Source organism: Lactuca saligna, chromosome 3, assembly GCF_052625555.1.
Source record: "Lactuca saligna cultivar CGN05327 chromosome 3, ASM5262555v1, whole genome shotgun sequence".
NCBI lineage: Eukaryota > Viridiplantae > Streptophyta > Magnoliopsida > Asterales > Asteraceae > Lactuca > Lactuca saligna.
Genome location: NC_136419.1, coordinates 49,361,783 through 49,385,723, shown reverse-complemented (window position 1 = coordinate 49,385,723; position 23,941 = coordinate 49,361,783). Strand labels below are relative to the sequence as shown.

The window sequence follows — 23,941 nt, the reverse complement described above, 5'->3', positions numbered from 1 at the left end:
TATTTTTTATCTTGAGATCTGTGCTGGATGAAAGATTTAAACTTTTTTTTTTCAGATCTAAATTATATATGTATTTTATATCTTGAGATCTGTGTTGGATGAAAGATTTAAACTTCTTTTTTTCATATCTAAATTATATATGTATTTTATATCTTGAAATCCGTGTTAGATGAAAGATTTAAACTTTTTCATATCTAAATTGTATATGTATTTTATATCTACAAATATGTTACAGCTACGTAAAAATGATAATATCGGTAGCTGCGCCTAATAAAGAACGTTATAATCCTGTCAATTGTACCTAAATAGGGTTGGTTCTATGTAGAGGTTTTTTAAGCTAGGGCTTAGGGTCTCCAATTCTAAAGGGTTCCATATTTTCCAAAAATCCAAAAGTTTAGTCCATTAAAAAATCCAATCCGGTAACCACAATATAAATGAAGCGGAAGAGTAAATCACCGATCGCTGCATTCATGAAACTGAAACGACATTGCATTCTTCTACCGATTCTATTCTTTGCGACATATTCACCTCATTTGTTTTTTATTTCGGAGTATAGTAAAGACCAAAGAGCCCCAAATTTTTGGCTTGTTTAGAACCCCTATGCAACTAAATGATGATATTGGTAGGTGTGTCTAATACATAACATTAGCAGTTGTATCATAGGCAACGATGGACTTTTCTCTATTCTTTAGGAGAATTCTTTACTCCCCTTTACCCATATTTACCGAGAAAAAACAAATCATATAAATCTAACAAAATAATACGTAGACATATTAAGATTCCATGATTTTGATTTTCAAAAATTTACAGTTTAATTGTTTAAATCATAAGAACAACAAGGAAGAACACGTACAGAAGAACACACACTAAGATGGAAGTGATTTTTTTTTCAAAGCAAATAGGCACTAACGTTGAAAATGACTTGAATCAACATGCTTTAATCAAAATTAACTTGAAACAAAAGCTTTGATCCGAAATCGAATCACCTGAATTTAAATATTCCTTGCAGAGCCTCAGCTTTGTTTCATTGATTTCTCGTTCTTGTAGACTGTAGTTAGCAAGTGTATCTATTTTAGTATGCGTTGGTCAATGGTGTTTATAGTGAAGGGCGTATTACGGTATTAGGTATTTGCTAGATAAAAAAATGAGCATGAAAAAAAGAATTGGAGGGCTAGAAAAAGAACATGTATCAACATATATAAGATGTGTATTTATTGAGAGATTATCCTTACAAAATAATTTTTTTGTCATACATAACACTTTTTTGATTTAGAAGTTTATATAATCTCCCTACCACCTGTATCTCCAGCTCTCACTCATCACTTACTGATTTCCACATTTTTCTCCATAATAATCTCCCTACCACCTTGCTTCCGCATCTCCATTCCGTTTGGATCTATTCTCTCGATCTGCCACTTCCTCTCACTCTTCTTCGCGTACCACAAACAAGGTAAATTCTTACTCCACTTTATCTGTTACTTAATTTGGGATTTAATTACGTTTGTTGCATTTCATCCTCATGCCGCCGGCTAGATGTTCCACGTCCTTGTTCTCTTGGTAAAACTAACGAATGTCGCTTGCTCTTATTCGTATTTGAGTGTCTCTCATGTTCTTAATCTGTATGTTATGGATATGCATCTGGAGATTAATTGTGAAGGAAGGCTAGATCTGGATTATAAGAAGCCATATTTAATGTTGGTTTTGATTATTTGATACGGAAATTGTTCATGCATATTGTGAAATTTGACTTATAAGTATTTTGTTTAAGTTTCTTTATATATAGATGTGTGTACGTACTACATATATAGTAAGTATGTATATATTTATGTAACAATCTGCACTATATAGGGTTTTCTCTCGCAAGGATCCACCATCTGATCGATCTTGTTGAATAATTCCTTTCATTTTAAATGTGTGGCTTTGGTATTCGTTTCAGTTACAGGAGAGTAAAGAAGAAAACATAAACAAGAATGGTGAAAATCTGTTGTATCGGAGCTGGGTATGTCGGAGGTCCAACCATGGCTGTCATAGCATTAAAATGCCCGTCAATCGAAGTGGCTGTTGTCGACATCTCCGTGCCTAGAATCACAGCATGGAACAGTGAAAAACTCCCTATCTACGAACCTGGACTCGACGACGTCGTAAAGAAATGCAGAGGCAAGAATCTTTTCTTCAGTAACGAAGTTGAAAAGAATGTCGCACAAGCAGATATAGTCTTCGTCTCCGTCAATACTCCAACTAAAAGTTCAGGACTTGGTGCCGGAAAAGCCGCCGACCTCACGTACTGGGAAAGCGCTGCACGTATGATCGCCGACGTATCAAAATCATCCAAAATCGTAGTTGAAAAGTCAACAGTTCCAGTTAAAACAGCAGAAGCCATAGAAAAGATTCTCACCCACAACAATAAAGGCATCGAATTTCAAATCCTCTCAAACCCGGAATTCCTCGCTGAAGGTACTGCAATCGCCGACTTATTTGACCCCGATCGTGTCCTTATCGGAGGTAGAGAAGAAACTCCGGGAGGGTTAAAAGCCATTAAAACATTAAAAGATGTTTACGCTCATTGGGTCCCAGAAGAACGAATCATCTGTACTAATCTTTGGTCTGCTGAGCTTTCCAAACTCGCTGCTAACGCTTTTTTAGCACAAAGAATCTCTTCTGTTAACTCAATCTCAGCTCTATGTGAAGCAACAGGTGCGAATGTTACCCAAGTTTCTTATTCCGTAGGTAAAGATCAAAGAATCGGGTCAAAGTTTCTAAGCGCGAGTGTGGGGTTTGGTGGGTCTTGTTTTCAAAAAGACATCTTGAATTTAGTTTACATTTGCGAATGCAATGGTCTCCCCGAAGTCGCAAACTACTGGAAACAAGTTATAAAGATTAATGATTACCAAAAGAATCGATTTGTGAACAGACTTGTGTCTTCCATGTTTAACACGGTGTCAGGAAAAAAGATTGCGATTTTAGGGTTTTCTTTCAAGAAAGACACCGGTGACACGAGGGAAACTCCGGCGATTGATGTGTGTAGAGGTTTGTTATCGGATAGAGCTCAGTTGATTGTATATGATCCTCAGGTTCCAGAAGAGCAAATGATGAAGGATCTTTCGATGCCGAAGTTTGACTGGGATCAACCTTCAGGGTCGACAACGATTCAGATAGATGAAGAGACTGTTAGGAAAAGTGTTAAAATGGTTCATAATGCTTATGAAGCTACAAAGGATGCTCATGCGATTTGTATTCTTACTGAGTGGGATGAGTTTAAGAGTCTTGATTATAAGAAGATTTTTGATAATATGCCGAAACCAGCTTATGTTTTTGATGGTAGGAATGTTGTAGATGTGGGTAAGTTAAGGCAGATTGGGTTTATTGTTTACTCGATTGGGAAGCCGTTGGACCCATGGTTGAAGGACATGCCTGCCGTTGCTTGAGTTAAGATGGAGTAGTATTGGTTAATTAGGTTAAACTTTTAACTTTCCAACGTTTAGTGTTTCATTTTTGCTCTTTTTTGGTTATTCATAAGGATATTAATTAATTAGTTACGGTTTTGATGTAGTTGTAGTTTTAATTAATTAATAAGTTGTTTAGAGTTAGAGATTGTTGCTATAATTTGTTTTTTCTTCTTCATAAGGATATTAATTAGTTATGGACACTATATAACAATAATAAACATGATAAAAAGTAAGTGGTGATGGAAATGCATGCATTAACGAAACAAATGGTTGGCTGTGTAGTGATATGCCAAAAGTTGGCGAGAGGAATCCTAAAAAATAGGGAGAATTTCATATATGTCCTTCTTAAACATCAAAAGATCATATTTACCCAACTTAATTTCTAAATATCATATTTACCCTTCATAAAATTTCTAAATATCATATTTACCCTTCATAAAATTTCAAAATATCATATATGTTATTTTTAAACATCAAAATATCATATATACCCTTCTTAAATATCAAAATATCGTATATGCACTTTTTAAACATCAAAATATCAATGGTAATATCTAAAATATTCTCCATCTAGAACATAGTAACAATCAACAACAACAAAAACTAAACAATCAAAATATATATTTCATAGAAAGGGTTGAAGATGAATCTTTTTGTCTGTCAAGAGGTCGACATTCCAACAATTTAGAAGTTCACATTCCATTATCATATACGTCAGGGTAATATGGTTAAATTTCATAATTGTTATAATAGTTCTAAAGTATAAAAAATGAGTATAAAATATTAAAAACATTATAAAATATGATTTGGGCAAATATGATATTTTGAAGGTTTATGAAGGGTAAATATGATATTGAGAAATTAAACTGGGCAAATATGATATTTTGAAGTTTAAGAGGGGCATATATAAAATTCTTCCTAAAAAGTAAGGCTAACGGGAACGCTTAATGCGTCAAGACACATCCATCACAGTTTAACGCGTCAAAACACATCCATAACATCCAAACCTCACCAACACATCACAACCAAAGAGTACGATCTTTATGCTTGGAGAAGACGAGAGAGAAAGAATGAGTGTGGGGGGGGGGGGGGGACCTCACGCCACACCATGACTACAAAGGTCTGGAAATGGTGTTCACGAATGAAGGATGTGTAAAATCAGCCTTATGTGATCATACACATCTGCCTAAGGTTTGTTTGTGTAAATGATAGACCAATGGTTTTCCAATCCATGATTTGTACATTTTTAAGTAATACACTGTATATATTTATAAAACAATGATGACAATAAATGAAAGAAAATAACTTATATGAGATATAAGAAAATATAGCACAAAAGTTAATAAAGCAAGAACTACTTTGATTATAATAGACATTGTACTTTATTCATATAGTAAGATATGATACAATATTAATAGTTTCAAGACATTTAAAGAAATTAAATATAAGTTAATAGTAATATATTAAAATGATATTCATTAAACTAACCTTTATAAATAAGGTGTTTAAGAAAATAATCAAGTTTTTATACATTGTTTACAAAAATAACATTGCTCTAAATGAACCATTTCATGCCGTATTAGGTCATCGGGGCTTTTATGCGAAATTTAAAATGACGACACTTTCACCAAAACCACGAACATCAACAAGCCGATTTGTATGTGAAATCTAAAACAAAGGCTTTGAAAGAGATAAAAACATACTTTATTGGAGAGGTGACAATGTGCATTGGAAGTTGAAGTAAATGAATAATAAAAACCTCTATACACATAACCACGGAAGAGATAAAAACTTACTTCATAGGAGAGGTGACAATTTTGGATCAACCATGCAATGACAACAAACCAACGTGCATCTGACCTCAATGTTGTGTACCCCCCTTCCCCTCCATGTGAGTGTAATAGTGTTTGTATGTCGTCCTAATTTGACTATTTATGTGAGTGAAGGGAGGGGCCGGAGTGTATTTATAACACAACCCTTTTAAAAACCCACAAAAAGAATAGTTAGGCTAGTAAAGAGAAAAGAAACTTACAACTTTATAGGAGAGATCACATACATGCTTGGTTTGTTGTCATTGCATATTGCATGGTTGATCCACAATTATTTTGGAACAATCTTTTGTTTTGTTTTTCTTTTAATTTTTTTGTTAGGCTTAATAAACACACACACACACACGTGTGTGTGTGTGTGTGTGTGTGTGTGTATATATATATATCTTAAAATTTCCGAATCGTTTATAAGATTTCGGATTTGTTCTGAAAATTCTGGAATAATTTTTTTTTCCACATTCGAAATCTTGAATATCGGATCCAACATCTTGATATCAATTCAAAATGTTTTGTAATAAGAAAAATATATTTTTATAATTGTGAAACACGCTTGTGTGAATCTTACTGGGACCTCCTCAATCGTTTGTTTGAGGAGCGAGAGTTTTACAACGTGGCATGCTGTTTTGAAAGCCGCAAATGCATACTAGAAAAGCGAGAATGCATACATTGAAAATCAACATGTGTTTATACATTTCACATTTAATACCTTTGGTTTTTTCACACCAGAAGCGGTGGAGTTCCTCAACAAAGTCTAACGAGTCATACATATTAATGTTATATCTCTTAGATCCATATATGTAGTATTTTTACAAAAATATTGTTTTGCCATTTAGAAAGCGTTAGCGGCACAGTTTGTTATCCATTTGTCTTATGTCGATATGTATTGATTTTTTATTAATATAGATTAACAAGATTACAGAATCAAATTGTAACGACCATAAATTTTTTAACAAATTTTAACTTTTCAAAACAACCTAATTACTTTAAGTTTTTACAAAAAGGTTTTCGATACATTTATTATCAGAGTATTCCCAGAAACATAACATAAAACATAAACACGAGGAGCGGTACGATTACGCCTTCGCCTTGCCACAGTCTCCTGAAGAACCTGAAAAACATTAATCCACAACTGTAAGCCCGAAAGCTTAGTGAGATACCCCCAAAATACCAACCACATATACCATACACATATAACATGTCATATCATAACCGATCACAGACCAACCATGCATATCGGGTCTACTGTGTGACTGGTCTGCCGTATCAGGCTTTCAGTTCACCGGGTCCACCCTCCGAGTCTAGTCATGTCCCTCGAGTCTGCAGTGTGGTTGGTCCACCCGTACCGGGCCTTCAACCCACCTGGTCCACTCTCTGAGTCTACAGTATGACTGGTCCGCCCGCATCGGGCCTTCAGTCGCCTGGTCCACTCTCCGAGCCTCGGCACGTCTGGTCCGCCCTCGTGGGGCCTACAGCCTATCCGGACCGCTCGCTGGGCCTTCGGAATAACCGGTCCGCCCTAGGTATGTTGGCCTACAGCACAAAGCAGGTCCCGCCTCAACCCAACTCCAGTCCAAATAACCATGTGCACATAAACATACAATCATATAACAGTTCACAATCAACAAGCTGATCAAACAGATCACATAACATATCATCATCCTAACCAGGATACCGCTTAACCGGTCACTAGTATATACCATCCTAACTACCAGGACGTAAACATATCAAAGCAATAACATAACAACAAATACCCGGATCTCAATTCGATAAAGGGCCGACCTTGGTGCCTTAGACCCTGTTGATATAGTGAGGATAACTCACCTCGCGATTGCTGAAACTCTGAAATGAAAAAGCAGATTCCTAAATCACCGACTCACCACAAATCCCGAACTAGCCAACATAGCACAAATAAACATTAGGCCAAGTACAATACTCTTCCAAGGGTAAATTGACCATTTTACCCTTAACTTAATCCGGCCCAACACTAGGTAAGATCCCAAACCCACCAATGGCCCAAGGTCCAAATCTTATACAAAGCACAATATTGGCCCAATTTACTAAATTGGGCCCTCCTCACCAAATGGGCCTAGATCCAAGGTCCATAACAATAATCGGGCCTAAAATACTCTATCCATAAATTTCCATTCATAGCCCATAAACTAACAACCCACAAACGGCCCAAACTCTAAGGCCGAACATGGAAGTCCAATCAGGGGGAGTACGCTGGGCGTACCCTCCTTAGTACGCGGCGCGTACATGTTGATTCGCAACTGGGGATCGGGGCCCTGACCCGCTACGCGGGGCGTACTACTATGTTACGCGGGGCGTAACTTTGCTACTCTTTAAGTCCTTATAACTTCTTAATGACTTAAGCTCTTAAGCCCAAACTTTAGATCCCTATGCCAAATATGCCTAAGATTCATAAAGTGTCAAACTTTATCACTTGGGACGTCCATAAAGCTCTTAATCCAAGGTCTTAATCCATTAAGACCTATATATCTCACACATGGAACAACCACAACCCTTGGGACCTCATTTTTCTCACTCAAGACCTCTCCTAAGGTCTGAAAGGACAGATAATCTCGGCCAACACAAAGCATGATTCAAGATAAGGACTTTTGGGACAAGAATGATGCCAAAGCTTCACAACACTTATAAGGACTTTTGGGACAAGAATGATGCCAAAGCTTCACAACACTTAGATCTATGCAAAATAATTGACAAGCAAGAAGCTTTATACCTCAAATAAGCTCCAAAGGATGATATCTCTCCAGATCTACAAGCTCTAATCGTTCCTCTCCTTCTTTGACAACTTCTTCTTTCTTCTTCTAGCTTCTCTTTTGCCTAAATGAGCTTTCCAAGACCAAACACACCCAACCAAAGAGGTGGAACGACTATCTTAGGGGTTCTGAGGTTAAGAGAGTGATTATGGAGGCTAAGGAGGAAGCCTTTATGTTCTATATATAGTGGTTGTCTTAAAAATTAGGGTTTTGGGGATTCTGAGAGTACGCTGGGCGTACTCACCCAAACACCCGCGTTTCTTTCCTCCACTACGCTGGGCGTACGTCCAGCTTACGCTGGGCGTACCCAGCATAATCCTTTTTTCACTTTTCCCCTAAAAGGACCAACATCACCCTTTCTCTTAAATCTCATGGACTTATACACAAATACTTAAGAACGGGACGTTACACAAATGATATTTATGAGAATTTATCCTAATAAATAAAAATCATTTCTTCCGATTGTGACACAATGGTCAAAAATACTATTCCAAAAGTTTTGATCATTTTTAGAAAACTTATTTTTAAATTATTTTTTTAATATTAAATAAAAATACAGTTAGATTAATAATATCTTATATTAAATCACTCCATTCCATTCCACACAGGAATAGATTTGTGGTTGTGTATTTAATAAAAAGATAAAAAGTCAAAAGCAAAGATCCACATCAACAATCGAGTGGATGGTGAATGCTTTGCATCCCACCCACATCGGTCCTCTAAACTTTATCGTTAACTAATAAGGGCCATATATGTAAAAAGACATTGCATAAGGGCACGTTTTATAAACAAGCGGGTTTTCAAAGGAAAGGCTACTGGACACGTGTAACCGGCTTAATTTGGCCAAACCGGTAACATATCCGAACCGTTCTCCTAGCTATCGATAAACAAGAACCGTATCCATTCTTGATTCTCCCCTCTTTTCATCGTATTCTTCGAAGTCTCTCCGGATCGGGCTTCGTTTTATCTTGTTCTTCTAAATCGATAGTCAAATTTAAATTTTCAATAGTTCTAAACTACTCCTGATCTATCGATCGATCTTAATTTTTCTCTATTTCGTTTCTTTTATCTAATTTTAGGGTTAGGGTTTGTCGTTCAATTTTCCGATTTAAACCTTTTCCCTTTCGATCGGTGATATTCTCTTGGTCGATTTTTGATCCTCGCAAATAACCCTATGTTCATTGATCGTAAATTGTAGATTGTTTAGCATAATTTACATTTAGGGTTTTGAAGCGCGCGTGTTGGAAAAATTCGTTTTCTTTGTAAATTGATTGAGGGATTTGGTAAGCATGCTCGTTAATTACGATTTATTATTCGTATTGATTGAAAATTTGTTGATTTATGCATATATTACTGTTTAGGGTTAGGGTTCCAAGAAAAAAATTGGGGATAATTTTACCTGCTTAAATTAGGCGTCCTAGTACCTGAGATACGTCCAGGTTGATAAGTTTAGGATGTTTTCTGTTTAAAATGTAAGGTTTTGGATATATGGAATGCAAGTTTGTGTAATTCTTAATCTTAATGTTAATTATCCCATTTCTAAACTACAATCAAAATCTTTGAAAGGAATTTTAATGCCCTAATGACATGTTTTCATATGTCAAAAATTTGTTTATCTCGAGCATACCACCATGTCATGCACATTAACGTAGTAGTATGTTCATAGTTATAGCCAAGAAGTTTGTCTTTTATTTGCTTAAATTGTGCATAAGAAGCTGTGATGGTGTTACTGAGTTAAAGAGACATTTTAATCATCCATCTTATAAATAATCTGTTTGTTTTATGTATCTTTATAATCCAAAAGTTATTATTTGTTAAGGCTTTTATTGACATTATTCGAAACATAAATGTAATTGACACTGCTTTTGCTTCATGTTGGACTAAAACTTTAGAACCAACCTTAACTTATATGGCCACTTTAATGACATCAATTTATCATTATGATTTCACATTTTTACAAATCTTGTTGTTTTACCTTTCTAAATACGTTCCATTACACGATTTGTTGTTTGTATCAGATTTGAAGTTTTTTGGTGCATTTGTTTTATTTCTATTTTATTGTCTCAACCGGATGTTGTAAGGTTCACTGCAAATTGTATAACTTTCCTAGAATGATCACAGGATTTGTCTTGATGCAGGAAAATCAATCTTCTCTTCTGATTTCTCTATATCCTTCTTGTTTATATATCTGCTTACCCTTCGCTTTTGCATACCTTTTATGTAGTGTCAAGTCACCTTCTCTCTCTCTCTTTCATGTTTTTTATTTTTAGGTAACCATATGTGTATGTTTGTAATCCTTAGGGTTATAAAAACCAAGATACGATTTCCGATACTTTACTAATATGTATACGTGTACATATATCTGTATATCAATGGTAATTATTTCTCCCATTCTCTCTCAACACCGACAATGATATAACTTTAGTTTCTTTTCCCCATTTTTGGCAAGGACTGATCTGTAATTCCATGCATAACTCAGTTCCATTCATTTTTTTTGCTCAACTCTGCAATTGCATTTACTTCTGGATTTCATTACAGATTGCGAATAGTGATGGGAACCAAACGAGCCTTCAATGAAGATCTTCAGGAGTTCATTGAGCACCCGAAGCATCTTGACTATGGAAATAAGTCAGCTTCATTTACTGATGACGGACGTAAGCATTTCCGTTCAAATGAAAGTCCGGAAAGTGAAAATGTTACTGTCCCTTTCATGGTTCCCAAAGAGTTCGAGACAACTGCACCTTTACCGTTGGTGACCGGAATCGGAACTGATGAATCCGATTCCGGATCTGTGCCTGTTTACTGCCCTAATCTTTTTTCTGAATTCTTTGATAACAACTTCCCAAGGCGACCACTGTTTTGTTACGATGATATCTACTCATCTCTAATGAATCGCCCTCCCAGGAAATTGATTCCAATCGGACCAGATCATCAAGCTGATGTCCCGGAATTCAACCCTGAGCTGGCGAGAACTTATAAAATCAATAGTGGGATTGAACGTCTGTTGGGAGTTTCTGTCGTTGGAATCCATGATTCCGATGGAATCAGTCATTCCAGTGGAATCAGCAATTCCGGCGGCATCAGTCATTCCGATGGAATCATTCATTCCGGTTCTGGATTTTCAAATTGTGAGTGCTTGGATGGTGGTTCAATTAGATGTGTGCAGCAACATGTGAAGGAAGCGAGACTGAAACTGATGGAATCGCTTGGGCGTGAGAAGTTTGTTGATTTGGGAATGGTGGAAATGGGGGAAGAAGTTGCTTACAAGTGGAGTGATGAAGAAGAGAGACGTTTTCATGAGGTGGTGTATTTGCACACCGGATCTATTGGGAAAAGCTTATGGAAACAACTCTCGATTACGTTTCCTTATAAAACAAAGAAGGAACTCGTGAGTTATTATTTCAATGTTTTTATACTCCGAAGACGTGCGATTCAAAACAGATCAAGATTTTTGGATATTGATAGTGATGATGATGAGTGGCGGGGAGGATATGGTGGGGGTTTTGGTGGTGTAGAAGATTATGATTTTGTAGTTGGTGGAGGTTTTGGTTTCCATGGAGATGATGAATCTGGTTCTGAAGATGGTGGTGATGGCGGCAGTTATGGTGGTGGTGATGTGGTTGTTGGTTTTGAAGAGGGCCAGCCGGAAGTTGGGGCAAAATCGTCTTGACAGTAGGTGGTTCTTGTTCTTGGCTTTGTTAGATGACTTGTTTTAGTTCCTTCGTTTTGTATATTAAGTTTTGTTGAAATGGGTATTGATTTTCGTGTTAGAAACTTAGAATCTTTGATGAGTTGCATATACAGATTGGAATTTTGGAATTTTGATTTTCTTGTTAGAATCTTTTTTCGTTGACTTACAATTTTGTTTAAATTATTTGGTTATCCAAAACTGCTATATAATTTAAATTGGAGTAAATTACACGAATGGTCCCTATGGTTTGGGGTAATTTGCATGTTTGGTCCCTAGTTTATTTTTTTTATTCGGAAGGTCCCTATAATTTGTTTTTGTTATGCACTTGGTCCCTATCTTATCTAAAAATAGTATTATTTAAATACTATTTTTTTAACTCGGAAGGTTCCTACTGTTTGTTTTTGTTACACGCTTGGTCCCTATCTTATCTAAAAATAGTATTATTTAAATAAGAACAATTGATGAGGTAAGTAAGATAAGATGAGAGGGGTGGAGTTGGGGGTGTGTATTTAAATAAATAAAAAAATCAAAGGAAAATAGTCTTTTTAGGTAAGACAGAGACCAAGCATGTAACAAAAACAAACAGTAGGAACCTTCCGAATTAAAAAAATAAGTTAGGGACCAAACGTGCAAATTACCCTAAACCATAGGAACCATTCGTGTAATTTACTCTTTAAATTGATCGTAATGTATACTTTTAAATTACACAATTTTTTTTTGATACTGATTACACCTAAGTCATTTCTTGATTGAAACTAACACCTCGTTTCCGAGTTCAACTTAAGGAGAGAAAGGAAAGGAAGTGGGTGGAAATGAGAAGAAAATAAAAGAAATTGATGTTCCCGAGTTTCATTAAAAGAGGGAATTGGAAGGAAGTGGAGGGAAATGGGAGGATCAGTTTCCCTCCTAACTTTCCTTCCGATTTGGGAGGATTTGGAAATAAAGAACAAAATGATTTATTTTCTTTCCATTTATCTCCAACTCGGGAACACAAAACAAAATTTTGTTTTTATTTCCTTTCTCTTCTTTTCTCTTGTGACTTTCTTTTCTCTTCTTTTCATTTCTTTTGTTAAACTCGGGAACGAGGCGTAAAAGTACAACTAATTTTTGACTACATATTTTTTTTCATACATGGTGTTTTGCAAAACATTCTATTACATTAGATTTTTACTTGTGTTTACCACTTTGAACTCTACTATAAATATCGGCGACATAAATATAGTCGTCGCTTTAGGTCATCACCTGTTCATGCGACTATGCATACCATTGACTTTCCTTGGAAGTTCTTTCAGCACCTTGATTCTGTCTTCTATACACAAAACAATCTTTTATGTTACATTTAAGATTTTGTAATTTTTTTCTTAAATTGTATGATTTTATGAAAAGTGTATCCAGTTTGCTCATCTTCTAGCCTAATTTATTGATTCATGTAAACGAAGGACAACCAAGGGGGTGTCAAAAAGTTCCACATCCAAGATAATTTTTTTTTAAAGATTTAGGCTTAGGATCAAGTAAGGATCGATCCATACCTTTCATTAGGCCTCCTAATGTTGCTAAAGTCTTCCATAATGACAATCTCACCGTTGCATCTTCTTCTACGCCATTCAAAATAACAATCGTAAGTTTAATGTTATTGGGAACTTAAAAGCTACCGATAGAAACAAAGTTTCCAAATGAAATGATCCGGCTCTTAACTTCGGTCTTCTTCTCTGTATACAAAGATGTTCAGTTTTTTTTAGAGAAAATACACACATAAAAAGCAAAATATTACTCTGCCAAATTAATTGTCGCTCAAAGCATCAAACAAAGCAAAGTATTCTATGTTTGAAGTTAAATTTTAGCATGAAATCAAGATTTCATTGCTCTTGATTATCTAAAAATTGGTTTCTTGATACCCTACCCAATAGTGATGAAAGCACACATTTAGGAAAATGTTTCTAGGGCCGGAAGGAATCGTACAGTTTAGCAAATTGCACCCACGAACACCACACCCTGGGTGTGGGGTAGGTGAAAGGTAGGAGGGGTGTGATAACCTCTCTCTCTCTCTCTCTATCTTGGTGACGACATTTTTGATATATATATATATATATATATATATATATATACACACACACACACACACACACACACACCATTTTACAATCCTATAAATACCCCACTTCTTTCACCTTTAAAATCACACATTCTTCTATAATTTCCTCTATATTTCTTAAAAAAAGTGAATCCCAACAATACAACCCAAATCAAAATATTTTCACCTTCGATCCATTCCTATTGGTTTATCGTCCCCAATTTGATGCCCCCATTCAATCCCCTCCACAATTTCAATACTAAAATGTTAGATAATACTACCCCATGCAAGTACCAAATGTTAGTCCCAACCTGTTCAACAACTTTGTCGTTTTTACCGATCAACTTTCACCAAATCAACCCCAAAGTCAAACCCCACTCTATCAATCTTAATCACAAAACCAAACCCCACTATATCACTCTAAATCACAAAACTAAAGCTTTGATGACTCTAATGATGAAATTATACGAGAAATTCCCTCACCATGAGGCAAAGGAAAACAACCGGTAGAAGACAAGAAAAAGTGCAAGCCTCAAGCATAGACTCAACAAGAAGAGAGTGTGTTAGCACAACCTTGGGTTGAGAATTCGGAGGATTCAACGCACGGAAATGCACAAAAACTTGAACATTTCTTGCTACACATTCTTGAAAGATTTTCCAAGGAGTTGGGTGAAGATTGTAATACCCATTTTCTAGAATAGATCGATTGAGGGCTTAGAATGATCAAATGTAAGGTTTTGGGGAAAAACCTTGTGCCACGACATGGTGAATGGAGCACCAAGATATGGCATGCCAATGCATGAATGCGTATTCAGATATCTGGCTGTTACAACGTGGCAAGAGGAAGGCCATGACGTGACAGTGACTGCAACCCAAGCCTATGATCTTTTAGGGTTTCTTACATATTTAAGACCCTAAACTCAAGGTTTAGGGTATCTTCATTAGCCTCCAACTCTTCCAAATGAAACCCTACCCTCCATGAAGATTTTAGAGCTTGTTCATTTGATTTGAAGCTTATTTCTTGGATTTTTGATGAAGCTTGAGAAGAAGGAAGTTCACAAGGAAGCAATGAAGCAAGGAGCCGGTTGGGATCCATCATTATCTTTAGTTTTCGAAGCTATTTGGGGAATAATGTTCTCACCTTGACACATCCTATTTTATAGATTCAAGTTTAAGGTCAATTTTGGGTGGTTTTGGTTCTTACCATGAATGTTCTTGGAGTTTGAGGAACTTCAGAGCTTGCTATGGCTCTCCAATGTTCCATAGGTTCTGTTGAGTGAGAAAAAGGTCTCAGTTTGGATGATCCTTGGTCCCATGCACAAGATTTAGCCCCATTAAGGATTTAATGGACATAGAATTGTAGATATTGGCTTGTGGTGGAGTCCTAATGGATAAAGTTGGAAACTTTATCCATTAAGTTAGAGAAAAGAAGTAGATTTGAAGTTTTAGGATTAGATTTGTAAGGATTAAGCACTTAAAGAAGAATATGGCTGATGTGTGCAAACTCACTTAGTTTTAAACCTACTTTTAATTGTAAAATAAACACACAAAGGCAGTGGACCTATCAATTGTGGTATAGTTAAATAAGTAGGGTATCGAACACAGGGAACGGTAAATTAAAACTAAAAACTAATTCTATCTAAATTAATTAATAAGTAAGGGGTTTTCTCTAGTTTTACAAGACTAGAAACTTACTAACTAATACTTAATCTAAAAACTAGAGAAACAAAGAATTAAATAGATTAAATAATGGGAAGGAACTTCTGTTTAGTTTAACTCAATTGATCCTATGGTTGATTTCAAGGTAATGGTGCAATGGATTAACTCTTTTGTTGGTTACCGATTCAAGTGACTAGATTCGCATTCACTACACTAATCCTTAGTGAATAAACTAACTCAAACAGTGATCAGTTGTCTAATTTAATTCAATTCACTAGATTAATTATTCGGGTTAATTTAGACTTACAATAGTTAACTAATTTGGCTTTTAATTAACTTCTTGTTGATGGTCATCACACAAGCTTATACATGAATTTACTTAATTTTCTTATTAATTCTAGTTTCATGTTCATTAATCCTAGACATATAACAAAGTGGTCACATAGCATATGAGGTTGATAATCAAACGATGTTCATGCTATTTAATTAACTTCCTATTAACAGAAAATTAATTATCATTCACACACAAGGTTCTTTAGCAAGCTAAAATAACAAAAGTCACCAAGATTGAATTAATCCTACCAATAATCAAACCATAGTCTTAATTTTGTATCCCCTAACAGAAGTTTAAGAGTTTTAGCTCATGATCGAAGTAAATAACAGCAAACAAACGAATTCTAATTGTCTAGCCATAATGGAAAACAAAAGATTAAGTAGAATGATGAATTTTGCCTCAAATCTCCTTCGGAATTGGATTCTAGCTTGTATCTTCGTTCTCTAGGGTTTCTCTGGTTCTTCAGTCGCAGCTAATCTCCCCAGAAGGGTTTCAGAATCTTTTTTTTTATCGATCTGAGAAGTTATGTTTATATACACGCAACGACTCGTCGAGTCTGGTGACGACTCGTCGAGCCTATCTCACAATCCCCATATGCGATAAGTCTTTGGGTCTTTGAGTCTTTATCTTCTCGAATAATCACTTGGACTCGCCGATTAGATGACCCTACTCGCCGAGTAGGTGTTGTTTTTTTGGTGTTTTTCTCCTTTGTTCAATTCCCGAGCTCCTAACCGCTTCTCCTGCTTCCTTTTGCTTCCGAGCTTCACTTTTGGACTGAAAACATAATTCAAACACTTTTAAGTACATTTTGTCCATGAAATACAATAATTTAGCTAATAAACGAATAAAAATCTACACTTAATATGAACTAAATATGCACTTATCAAAATACCTCACACTTGACTTTTGCTTGCCCCCAAGCAAAACTGAATTTTAAACATTAGAATCACATACGATAACTCCAATCTAACACAACCATTATGCCAAGACCGCAATGCGTACATTTGTGTCTAAAATTTTCCTAATAACCCCCCATACTCCAAATACTCATAATCCTCATAAACATTCACCCACTCACCCCGAACTATGCTCGTTTTATGCATCCCTCTAAATCCATCCGCAGAAAACCTATTACCCTCAAGGTATTTTTAGTTGAGCAACCCAAGCATACATAATCTAGAATTACAATTTATGATACCACTATGGAGCTCTTTTGAATTCTTCATTTCCTTGATAATTTGATCTTTGATTTCTTTGAATCACCACCTTTATTATTCGATTTTTGGTATCTTCAATTTTTGAATTTCTTGGAATTTTAATCTTTTGATCTTCACTTTATTTGCTCCAAAATTCTTCAAACTTTTCTTGCAATTCTCTCTCTCTCTCTCTCTCTCTCTCTCTCTCTCTCTCTTTTTTTTAACATGTACCTCTCTTTTTTCACTCAAAACCCTACATGCTTAAGCAGGGGCGCTCAACCTCAACCTTTATTGGCTAACGATAATAATTTTCCTGGATACATTTATGGTACACGATGCTAAACATATTGCATCCCTCAGGCTAAGCGAGGTCGTGTTTTTGTCTCATGATTTCACTGGAATAAGGAAGCCACAAATGCACTAGAACATATATAGGCTCAACTAAACATTTGGGTTTTCATGCAATTATCAACACAATTCTAACATGGAACCCTAATTTGCTTTTACCAAAATTTTCTCAATTAATTCCTAAGTAGTATTTTTGGTATGCACAATTTTTTTAAAATTAGCCTGAATTAAGACTCTGAATTTTCTAATATGTGACCAACCCCCTACCCCACACTGATTTTATCCAATGCCCTCATTGCATATTATACAAAAAATAAAAATGCAAATATAGAGAGAAATGGAACAAACTCCCCTGGGGTAGCAGTTGATAGGTTGATAACTCTTGTTTTCAACTCCATCTTCTATTGACTTTAGCCATGGAAACAACTCATCCATGTCTTGGGCATCAAATCACATGTGGCAGCTCCAAATAGGCAGGGAAAACAGTGTAAAATCTTCAAGAATCGATATAGAGGAATAAATGGTCAAATGGTACACTCAGCAGCATCAAATCAGCAATCCTCTTGGTGCAAAAATGAGTGACTCGTCGAGTCATATATGTGACTCGTCGAGTATAGGCGCGAATAGCTTTGAATATGTGAGAACACAAGGCGACTCGTCGAGTTAGTTTAGTGCACTCGATGAGTAGACCGCTGGGTGAAAAAAACATTCTGAATCTGTTCCAGCTTCTGATAAATCTTCAAAACTTCTCACAAATTCTAGACTCATTCGCTCATGTCCTTAGGGATTGGACTTGACACCTTAACTCTAGACTCCGCCATTTCTTGACTCTTTTCAACTCCCAAATTTTTCTTTCTCTTTTAAACTCTAGGCCCTTCTATGCAAGCATTTTAACCCAAAATCTGAAAATCATTAAAGCAATTAAACATCAAGCATAAAGTAAAAGTCTTAAATTTAAACACACCAAACTCAAACAAAAACAAAAACTAATTAAAAAAAATATAAAGAATTAATCCTCCTCCTCCTCATCATCATCATAAGCAGCTCCACTTCCACCAGCGCCACTCCTCCTTGCATTAATCCTCTCATCCCAAGATGGAATATATGGGAAGTTACCACCATCGATATGCGGAATATAGAAGTGGTCAAAAAGTCGAATATGAGATTGGTTGCTAAAATTGAGATCCGTTTCCATTTGATCTTGTATTCTCCTCATCTCAATATTGTACCAATCCATTTTCACTTCCTCATTATCCACCAGAATTACCGGCGGTTCCTCCTCTACATCTCTCTCTCTCTCTCTCTCTCTCTCTCTCCTAAATCTAACCCTCCTTCCCGACGCCTCGGGACCAACCATTGGATCATCATGCATGATAGCATAATGACCACCACCATAGTCCTCAATAATCCTAACCCTCCTAAAAAGAATGGGATTAAATGGAGGGGTAGGAATCACTGTCATGAAATTCCACGCACCGCGGGTCATCAACCCAAACGAATTGGCTAGCTGGGTGACAAACATACCACCATTAATTTTTGATGTCTTGCGATCCTTGACCGTACCCTCCGCCAAATAGGAATCCAAACACCACGGAATGTTGCAAAAAGTGTTTGGTGTGATAATGCTCCATAGATAAAAGACATCAAGGTTAGAAACCTTGTCATCATCCTTTCGTTGGTTGATGGTAGTGGAGATAAGGCGGTGAATGAGACGGTGTGTAGGCGACCGAATACTTCCTTCTTGGGCTGACTTTGGAATGTACACTTTATTGGCAATCGTGTTCCACCATCCCGTGCTCGTAACACCATTAGGGAACACCTTGTGAGAATGTTCCATGAAGGTGCGAAAAATAACAGTCGAGACCAATGGCCGGTCATAAATTCCCAGCCGACAAGCAAGATCAATAACTGAGCAGTGATGATACTCGCCCCCAAGGCAAAAACTGAAACTTGCAGGGTGATAGCAATCGCCACTTCCACGGAAAGGTACCGTAGAGAATAATTCCGAGCAAAGTTCCTGGTACACCGGTTCTTGAATACGAAAGACCCTGCTCCAACCGTCACAAACCATTGTTTCCCCCTCAAATGTAAATTCCTTCACAAGATAAGGTGCTAACTCCTCCTCATACTGCACATTCTGCAACCATTCCCAATCAACCCTGTTTGGCACATAGATCTCCTTCTTCCTTACTTCAGCTAACTTCTTCTTCCATCTCGACATGGTTGAAGCTGATTTGATTTGAGGAAAATTCAACCAAGAAAAATCTTCTTGGCGTCCAATGGAACCTTGGCCTCTGCGAAACATTGTCCCTGAAAACTAAAGAATACACAACCCAGAAAACATAGAAAATCATCAAAACATATTACACCTGGGTCCCCGACTGGACTCGTCGAGTCCACGAACGGCTCGGCGAGTCGAAAGAACTGCACGAGTCAGTCGGCGAGTCTGTCAAAATACGACCACGAGATCTCAAAATTACTTCAAGGGTTTTGTCCAGGGATGTTCCTAAGATGTATTAAAGGATAAATAACCATCCAAAACATCATAATTGTTGTAAAATCAAAACCCTAAAAATTCACTATTCCTCAAAATCGGGTATTCTATGAGATTGTTACCCTAGATCATCATCCTTTAATAGAAATCAGGAAGAAATTCAGTACCTTTTGTGACGAAAATTGAAAAACTTGAAGAAATTTTGAAGAAGTGGATGAATGCTTGAGAGAGAGAGAGAGAGCAAGAATGGAGGCACACGACGAGTGAAGGGGGAAAACTGATTTTTTAAGGGTTAAAAGCCTAGTTACCGGTTGTAAGATTTTTTTTTTCTGTAAATAAAAACGACTCGGCGAGTCTGGTCGCGATTATGAAAACCATCTGGAATATCAAGCGACTCGTCGAGTCATGGTTAGACTCGGCGAGTCTCTTGCAAACAATTTAGAAAATTAAATCATTTTGCCATTTGTTTAGAAAAGACAATTTATTCCACCCTACACTTAGTCCATACGCACTCTCAAACAGACATGTCCGATGAATTGGAAGATTAAAATCCTAAAAACGAAAAAAAATCAAACAAAACTAAAAAGATAAAAGAAAGCAAACTCTAAATAACGGGTTGCCTCCCGCCAAGCGCTTCTTTTTAAAATGTTGTTAGCTGGACTCCTTCCCATTTACGTCTCGTCATCTTCCAGCATCGGGAACACACGCCTAATCTTTTGTGGTTTGTACTTTGTCTTGTAAGCGTGAATCTTCTTTTTGTAAGCTTGTTTTAAGCCTTCTTGCTTCTTTCCCATAGTATCATCCTCAGCTGCTTGAAATTCCCTTCTCCTCTTTTTCTTTTTCACCCTATTCTTTTGCACCTTCTCTTGCATGTCCTTTTCCTTAAACTTAATTACTGCATATTTGGTGAGAACTCGTGCTCTAGGTTTAGTGATGAATGGTGGATCAGCATCATTTCTCCTATCCCTTGCCTTTTCTTCTTTTTCAATGCTTACCTCATCTTCAAGCGGAATTGCATCAAGACATGCTATATGATCGTGCTGAACTTTAGTGTTCATTCCTCCTTCTACTGTTTGTTCTTCTAAGGCATGAGGAAAAACATCCACGTCCAGCACATGCAGAGAATTAACAACATGCAGATCTAAATCGTCCAGGTTTTTGGTAATTTCGACTGGACTCGTCGAGTCTGGGAGAGTGACTCGGCGAGTTGGATCGCATTTCACCATTTCCACTGTGTTTTCCGAGTCGGCTTCTTTCAGCAGCTTTTCTATCTCCTCCAAGTCTTTGTCAATATCTCCATTACCTCCAGAAGGTAGCACAAACTTGCTTGGATCACCTTCTTGCAAAAGTGCAAGTTCTTTTTGTAGTATCTCATCATCCAAATCGATAAATGAAAGCTCTTCTTTTCCTTCCTCTTCTTGCTTGATCTCTGGTAAAGCTCTAAATATTGCTGACTCGTCTCCTACCCTTAATGTTAGTGTAGACTCACATACATCAATTAAAGCACATGTGGTGTTTAAAAATGACCTCCCTAAAATAATCGGAATTTCGGGGTATTCTTCCATATCAAGCACCACAAAGTCTACTGGAAAGATGGATTTGTCAACTTTAATGAGAAGATCCTCGCAAATGCCTCTTGGATGAATTATTGTTTTGTACACCAAATGGATCTTCATGTTTACCGGTCTTGGCTCCGGTAAATTCATCTTCTTGAAGAAAGAGAAAGGCATCAGGTTGATGCTTGCACCCGGATCGGTCAATGCTTGAGTGACAAGTGCATTTCCAAATTGGCACGGAATTATGATACTCCCCGGATCGCTCTTCTTTTCGGGTAACTCACTCAACATTATTTCCGCGACTTCAACTAAATCTTTCCTAGCAGCAAAGAGACCCTTTAGTAAGTTAAAATACTTGGGTGTTTGAAGCATCGTTTCTACAAATGGCACGTTGACTTGTAAGGCTCTAACATGCTCCATAAAAGCTCTATAAGTTGCAACTTTTTCAACAAGCATGGCTCTGATTGGGAATGGCAAAGGGGGATTATATGGCTTTAAGGGAATGGCCATTTTTTCATTAGCGCATGGACTCATCGAGTCCATTAGAGGGACTCGGCTAGTCTGGTCGAATTTAGCTGGAGCCGACTCTTCTGTCTTTTTTATATTCCTATTAGAGATCCTCTGTGCCTGGAAAAAAATTTCACAGCAGGAAGTCACCACACTCACATTCTCCATTCTTGGATTATTTTCGGTGTTACTTGGAAGTTGACCCGGTCTTCTTTCGTTCACTTGATGTGCAAGTTGTCCCATCTGTTTCTCAATGTTGAGAATGGATGCATGCTGATTCCTCATCATATTTCTGGTCTCGTGCATTGCAACATCGTGATCATTGTGTCTCTTTTCGGACGCGGCTATGAATCTAGTGAGCATTTCTTCTAAATCGGCTTTCTTTTCCATTACCAGTTCTTCCTTTTGATAAAATCCCCTCTCCTTCTGCTTGTATTTCTCCTCCTTAGCCTTCTTGTATTCTTCGTATGGGAGCCATTCCTTCTTCGGTTTCCGCCAATTCTCATCGTATCTATCGCCACTTGAGTAGAACACTTGAGCTGTCTTGTTTCCATTTTCATCCAAATCACAATCCTTTGTAAGATAGGGCCCTCTACAATTCTTGCATCCAACTCGAATAGCATGGATTGTTTGATCCATTTTTGTCATCCTTCTATCTAGACTATCGAGCTTAGCTATCAACGCCGCCATGCTATCATTTGCCGAGTTCACTACCCCCCAACTTACTTCATTTCTCGGATTGTGGTATTCTCTAGAATGCTTAGAGAATTCTTCAATTAACTCCTTGATTACCAGAGGCGGCTTTTTGGTGAGTGGGCCTTGTGAATCAAGCAATTGCCTTGTGGTGACATTGACTCCATCATAGAAAATGGAGACCTCTTGTTGGCTATTAAGGTCATGGTGTGGGCAATTTCTGAGCAAACCTTTGTACCTTTCCCAAGCTTCATAAAGAGATTCTCCGGGTTGTTGCTCGAAGTTGGCGATGGATTTCTCTAACTTAGCTATCTTGGAAGGCAGGCAAAAGTGGTCTATGAATTCTTCTTTCATCTTGGCCCATGTGGTGACCGATCCGGGAGAAAGTGACTTGAGCCAATCCTTTGCAGCACCCTTGAACGTGACTGGAAGCATGCGAAATAGCTGGGTCTCACGAGGCATATTTGGTATATTGAAGTAGTCAGCCACATCATTTACTTCATCCAAGTGCTTGTAGGCATCTTCGTGGTCTTTCCCATAAAAAGGAATCTCCTTGAGTTGAGCGAGAATATGGCCCTTTAGCTCGAAAGTAGCGGTTGCGGGAATTACGGGCTGCACAAGTCCCGGGCCGGTGTCATCGCGCATCCTCTTCTTCCATTCCCCCATGGGGACTACATCGATATTAGCCATAGCGGTAGCTAAATCGTCTTCAAACTCGGATTCGTGCTCGTATGTGGGTTCTTCTTCTTCCTCGATCTCGTACTCGGTGTCTTCTTGAATTGGATCTCCGATTGTCAAAGAGGCACTTAATGTTCCTGATTTGCTGCTCCTCTTCTTGCTGAAAACGGACTTGAGGTTTTTTAAGTGGTGAGTTCTTTGAAGAAGCGGATTCTCCAACGGTTTTGCCTTTGCTCCTCCTTAGTGAGGATTCCGGGTCTTCAAGAGGAGGGACCAGAGGTGTATCAGATCCTCGGGTCATGAAACAACTGTAAACAAAACAAAAAAAAAAACGCGTAAAAAGAACAAAAATAAAATAAAAAATTAAAACTGCAAACAGCGATGTACTCGCCGAGTCTGCAAGAGTGCACTCGACGAGTCCAAGGCAAAAACAGAAAAACTTTCTAGTTACTTTAAAAACGGATTTTTTTTGAAACTTATACTACTTACTAAATTACCTTTTAATTAACTTTGTGTAAGATAAATCCAACACAAAGGATCGATTAAATTAGAATTTAATGTTAATTTTAGAACCGTTCCCCGGCAACAGCGCCAAAAACTTGATGTGTGCAAACTCACTTATTTTTAAACCTACTTTTAGTTGTAAAATAAACACACAA

The 23,941-nt window shown here is 37.2% G+C and overlaps 2 protein-coding genes and 1 non-coding gene across 5 annotated transcripts; all 3 read left to right on the top strand.

Annotated features, from left to right (window-relative positions):
• Positions 1 to 1,326: 1,326 nt before the first annotated feature.
• On the top strand, positions 1,327 to 3,431 carry UGD1 (UDP-glucose dehydrogenase 1). Its single transcript, XM_078982224.1, has 2 exons — positions 1,327 to 1,450; positions 1,937 to 3,431. Exon 2 carries the CDS (start codon positions 1,971 to 1,973, stop codon positions 3,423 to 3,425), a length of 1,455 nt encoding a protein of 484 aa, XP_078838350.1. The 5' UTR covers positions 1,327 to 1,450; positions 1,937 to 1,970; the 3' UTR covers positions 3,426 to 3,431.
• Positions 3,432 to 8,897: 5,466 nt separating this feature from the next.
• LOC145036473 (uncharacterized) lies at positions 8,898 to 11,874 on the top strand. 3 transcript variants are annotated; one of them, XM_078984928.1, is made up of 2 exons: positions 8,898 to 9,338; positions 10,177 to 11,874. In XM_078984928.1, the coding sequence occupies exon 2, from the start codon at positions 10,607 to 10,609 to the stop codon at positions 11,723 to 11,725; it is 1,119 nt and encodes a 372-aa protein (XP_078841054.1). In that variant the 5' UTR covers positions 8,898 to 9,338; positions 10,177 to 10,606; the 3' UTR covers positions 11,726 to 11,874. The 3 variants fall into 3 exon arrangements, with proteins under 3 accessions (XP_078841054.1, XP_078841055.1, XP_078841056.1); XM_078984929.1 differs by having other exon boundaries at positions 8,898 to 10,430; positions 10,594 to 11,874; XM_078984930.1 differs by having other exon boundaries at positions 8,899 to 9,338; positions 10,594 to 11,874.
• Positions 11,875 to 22,803: 10,929 nt separating this feature from the next.
• On the top strand, positions 22,804 to 22,910 carry LOC145037994 (small nucleolar RNA R71). Its single transcript, XR_013679099.1, has one exon. It is a non-coding gene; the product is annotated as a small nucleolar RNA R71 (small nucleolar RNA).
• The last annotated feature ends 1,031 nt before the right edge of the window (positions 22,911 to 23,941 follow it).

What these genes read in the sequence shown, in the direction of transcription:
- UGD1 (XM_078982224.1), top strand. Translation starts at nt 1,971, where the DNA reads ATGGTGAAAATCTGTTGTATCGGAGCTGGGTATGTCGGAGGTCCAACC.
- LOC145036473 (XM_078984928.1), top strand. Translation starts at nt 10,607, where the DNA reads ATGGGAACCAAACGAGCCTTCAATGAAGATCTTCAGGAGTTCATTGAG.